Source organism: Charadrius vociferus, unplaced genomic scaffold (assembly GCF_000708025.1).
Source record: "Charadrius vociferus isolate BGI_N301 unplaced genomic scaffold, ASM70802v2 scaffold1296, whole genome shotgun sequence".
Classification (NCBI taxonomy): domain Eukaryota; kingdom Metazoa; phylum Chordata; class Aves; order Charadriiformes; family Charadriidae; genus Charadrius; species Charadrius vociferus.
In genome coordinates this window covers 176,798-181,140 of record NW_009649024.1, presented here as the reverse complement: position 1 = coordinate 181,140, position 4,343 = coordinate 176,798, and the positions used below count along the sequence as shown (strand labels likewise).

The window sequence follows — 4,343 nt, the reverse complement described above, 5'->3', positions numbered from 1 at the left end:
GGGGGAGGGGGGGGGAGGAGGCGGGCAGACCCCGTTTCTCTCCCCCGTCCCCCCCAGCACCACCCAAAGTGACCCAAGGTGGCCCCGGGGGAGCAGCGCCCCCTCCTCAGCCCCTCCTCGCTGCTGCTCAGCACCTCCTCCAGCTCATTCAACTCACTGCACAGGCAGAAAACTGCCCGGGGGGGAGGAGTATTTTTTGGTTATTTTTCCACCAGGTTAGGGATTGTACAGTGTTTAATGTCCCCAGCGTGTCCCACCCCGTGTCACCTCCGTCACACATCCCACACTAAGGAGAGGATGGGGAGGTCTCTCATGTCCAGCACTGTGTCACCTCCATCCCACGTTCCACACTAAGGAGAGGATGGGGAGGTCTTTTGTGTCCAGCACCGTGTCACCTCCATCCCACGTCCCACACTAAGGAGAGGATGGGGAGGTCTCTCGTGTCCAGCACCGTGTCACCTCCATCCCACGTTCCACACTAAGGAGAGGATGGGGAGGGCTTTTGTGTCCAGCACTGTGTCACCTCCATCCCACGTCCCACACTAAGGAGAGGATGGGGGGGATCCTCTCTTTTCCCCACAGCCCCCAAGTCTCCAGGGGAGAAGACTCGCTACGACACCTCGCTGGGTTTGCTCACCAAAAAATTCATCCGGTTGCTGAACGAGTCGTCCGATGGCGTTGTGGATCTCAACCGGGCGGCCGAGGTGCTGGAGGTCCAGAAACGGCGCATCTACGACATCACCAACGTGCTGGAGGGCATCCAGCTCATCCGCAAGAAGTCCAAGAACCACATCCAGTGGATGTAAGTGATGCTGGGGGGATAGACGTGGGACATGGGGATGGGGCAGGGTGGGGGACAGGTGGCTCGGGGACACGTCAGGTGTGCCATCACTCAGGTGCCATCTCTGCTGGCAGGGGGACGGGGATCTTTGAGGACGCGGCGGTGACGGTGAAGCAGCAGGCGCTGCGGGGGGAGCTGGCCGAGCTGGTCAGGACGGAGAGGGCACTGGACCAGTTCCTGCAGGATTGTGCCCTGCAGCTCCGGCAGCTGGCCGACGACGAAGCCAACCAGAGATATCCTTGCTGGGGGAGATGGGGAGGGAGGACAGGGTCGTGGGGACAGGAGACAGTCTTGGGGCCCCCTCTGAGCCCCTTCTCCTCCAGTTGGCTTCCCCCAGGCTGGGGGGGATGTTTGGAGGTGACTACCAGGATGGGGGGGTTGAGCCATCCCGCTCGTAGTCCCTCTTTTTTCCTATACCTCGTCCCCGTCCACGCTGGCGTACGTCACCTACCAGGACCTCCGTGCCATCAGCAACTTCCAGGAGCAGACGGTGATCGCCGTGAAGGCTCCTCCGGAAACGCAGCTGGAGGTACCGGACTTCAGCGAGGTGCGTGCGGGACCGGGGTCGGTGCCGGGATGCGGGTGCTGCCGTGCCTGCGCCATCCTTGATGGGTACATCGGTGGTGTCCCACGGGTGCAGCCCAGCATGGCCCTGGGTGGTTTTGGGGTGTCTCCGTGGGGCTGTGTTGACCCTGAGATGGTTCTTTAGGGGTTGCAGTGCCCTGCCTGGACCCTGCCTTGGTTGGGGGGTGGAGGGGCAGCGGGGTGGGATATGGGTGTCCTGGGTGTCCCCCCAGTGAGCTTTGCTCTGCCCCCCCCAGGACAACCTTCAGCTCCACCTGAAGAGCACCAACGGCCCCATCGAGGTGTACCTCTGCCCGGAGGAGATCGCGGAGGAGAGCCCCACCAAGGACCACAACGTTCCCTCCGCCGCCACCTCCCCACGGGACCACGGCGTACCCCCTTCCGCGCCGCACAGCCCCGGGCCGACCCCACAGCCGCCCCACGCTGTCCCCCAGAGCTGGGGGGGCACGGGAACCCCCTCCTCACCTCCATCTCTGCCTCTCAGCGTCTCGGGGGGGCCCAGCTCGTTGCTGGAGGTGGAAACCGGGCTGCTGGGCTCACCCCCGCACCTCCTGCAGCAGACGGAGGACCAGTTGCCCTGCGCCCCCTCCCACCTGGACTCGGGACCCTTCGTCACCTTCTCGCCCCCCCTGGAACAGGACGACTATCTCTGGGGGCTGGAGGGTGAGGGTGTCAGTGACCTCTTCGAGGCGTACGATCTGGGGGACCTGCTGAAGCACTGAGCCCTCCCCTCTCCCCATTGCCTTTGTCCCCTCCGGTCACCTGTGTCTCGAGCGCGTGAGGTCTCTGCGGGGCGGCCGGAGAGCTCGGGGTGGGTCAGGGGGGTGCTGGGTTTTCTAAAGGTGGTGGGGTCACTCGTGTTGACCACCCTGGGTGGTGTCTCCTCGCGCTCCTGAGTTGGTTGTCACCCGGGGGGGGGCCTGTGTTTGTCACCTCGCTGGGCTCCGGAGGTGCCCTGGGGAGGTGTAACCCCCTGGGAAGGATCCAACCAGGTCCCATCCCGGCTCCCCACCATAACCCCACCATCACCCTGGGGCTGCTGGTGGACTGGGGGTGGGTTAGGGGCACCCCTGGGGGGCAGAGAAACCCCTGCCCAGAATTGGAGGGGGGGTGTGTGTGTCATGTTTGGGGACCACTCCAGTTGCTCCCCAGTTAAGACTGGTTCTTTGGCCTCACGATGGGTCATTTGGAGCAGCGTTTCCCCGCGCTGCAACTGGAATCCAAAATCAGCGGCTCCAGCAAATCCCCGTCCAGTACATGGAGCCATATTTCCTGGGGGGCTGCAGCCCCTCTCCCCCCAGTCCGTACCAGCTCCCTCCAGCCTCTCGGAGCTATCGGTACTGGGAGTATCGAAATTGGAGTGTACTGGGAGGAGGGATGCTATCAACTGGTGGCTGGAGCATCACCTGTGGAGAGGGGCTTGGGAAGCAGCAACGGGACGAGCCCCCGGAGAAGGGGCTGGATACGGCTTTTAATTGTGCCATTGCGAAATATAAGTAATTATTGCACTGTATTTATAGGGGATCCCCCTTTCGGCACGGCGCTGGCGAGGGTCGGGTTGGTATTTTGATTTTTAAGGGAGTGTATTTAAGTTGTCCTTCCTCGGGTTGGTTCTCCTGCGGTTTGGCTCCGAGGCGGCGTGGGTGAGAGTGTGTTTTGGCGTGGAAAAAAACTTGTGGCACTTGATGTTTTCTGCCTGGGAGGGGATGGAATAAAATAAAATTTTGGAGTTATAAGGGGCTGTTTTCCTTTAAGCAGCAAAATGCTGGGGCGGTTTGGGAGGAGGGAGGTGTTTGGCTGGTTTCGCTCCTGTTTTCAGTGTAAAAAAAAGCCTGTTTTGGGGCCTTTTAACTGGCCAGCAGCTCTGGAGGAGCTGGTGGAGAAGGGGGTTGAGATGAATTTGTGGCTGGAGTGAGAGAAACGGGTCTGACCTGCTGCGGATCGGTGATTTCCAGTCCAAATCCGGCCGGGATGAGCCTTCGCCTGAGATTGAGCCCCTTGAACTGGGAGTGTGGGAAAAGCCCCGGGGGCCGGGTCCCTGCGGGTACTGGGGCTGGGACGGGTATGTGCATCCGGATTTGAGGGCAGGTTTGGAGGCTGCAAAGTGAGACCCTGGTGGGGTTGTGCCCGTGGAGGGTCTTTCACTGGGGGGGCTGCCCCAGGTCACCCATCCCTGCCAAGTTGTGCCATGAACCAGTGATGCCAACAGTGCTGGTGGCACAGTGATGGCTGGTGGTACCTGGTGATGTCTGGTCCACCTGGTGATGTCTGGTGGTACCCAATGATGTCCGGGGTAACTGGTGATGCCCAGTGGTACCTGATGATGGTCAGTGGTGCCCAGTGATGTCTGGTGGGACCTGGTGATGGTCAGTGGTACCCAGTGATGTCTGGTGGGACCTGGTGATGGTCAGTGGTGCCAAGTGGTGCCTGGTGGTACCTGGTGATGGTCAGTGGTGCCCAGTGATGTCTGGTGAGACCTGGTGATGGTCAGTGGTACCCAGTGATGCCTGGTGGTACCTGGTGATGGTCAGTGGTGCCCAGTGATGCCCAGTGGTACCTGGTGACGGTTAGTGGTACCCAGATGGGTCATGGCGCACGTTGCAACGCTCGGCTGGTGGAGCAGAAGAAAAGGAGGAGGAAGAAGAGGAGGAGGAGGAGAGCGCCGGGTCAGGTAAACCGGGTGAGGGGCACAGAGTGCTGTAGCCACGGTCCTGTCCCCATCCCCCGTGGGGCTGCGTGTCCCGGAGCCGCTGGGGGATGTCCCCGGGTAGTGTCACCCCACCACCACCCCACCCCCCCGCAGTCCCCAGGCCGGCCAGGAGGTGGCAGGGCCACCCCAGCAAAGGGGCTGTCCCCAGCCCGGCGCCCGGAGGGACCCCGCGGTACCCCCGGCAGAAGTGGGGTGTCTTGGGCGGGG

The 4,343-nt window shown here is 62.1% G+C and overlaps 2 protein-coding genes across 2 annotated transcripts in view; both read left to right on the top strand.

Moving 5' to 3' along the window:
* Positions 1-2,148, top strand: part of E2F2 (E2F transcription factor 2) — a 9,791-nt gene extending 7,643 nt beyond the window's left edge. Inside the window, exons 2-5 of the mRNA XM_009887765.1 lie at positions 583-802; positions 916-1,074; positions 1,274-1,388; positions 1,663-2,148. Coding sequence (XP_009886067.1) covers positions 583-802; positions 916-1,074; positions 1,274-1,388; positions 1,663-2,148 — 980 coding nt within the window. The remainder of the gene's footprint in view (positions 1-582; positions 803-915; positions 1,075-1,273; positions 1,389-1,662) is intronic.
* Positions 2,149-4,007: 1,859 nt separating this feature from the next.
* Positions 4,008-4,343, top strand: part of ASAP3 (ArfGAP with SH3 domain, ankyrin repeat and PH domain 3) — a 21,754-nt gene continuing 21,418 nt past the window's right edge. The window contains exon 1 of the mRNA XM_009887764.1: positions 4,008-4,097. Within this exon, the coding sequence (XP_009886066.1) occupies positions 4,008-4,097 (90 nt within the window). The remainder of the gene's footprint in view (positions 4,098-4,343) is intronic.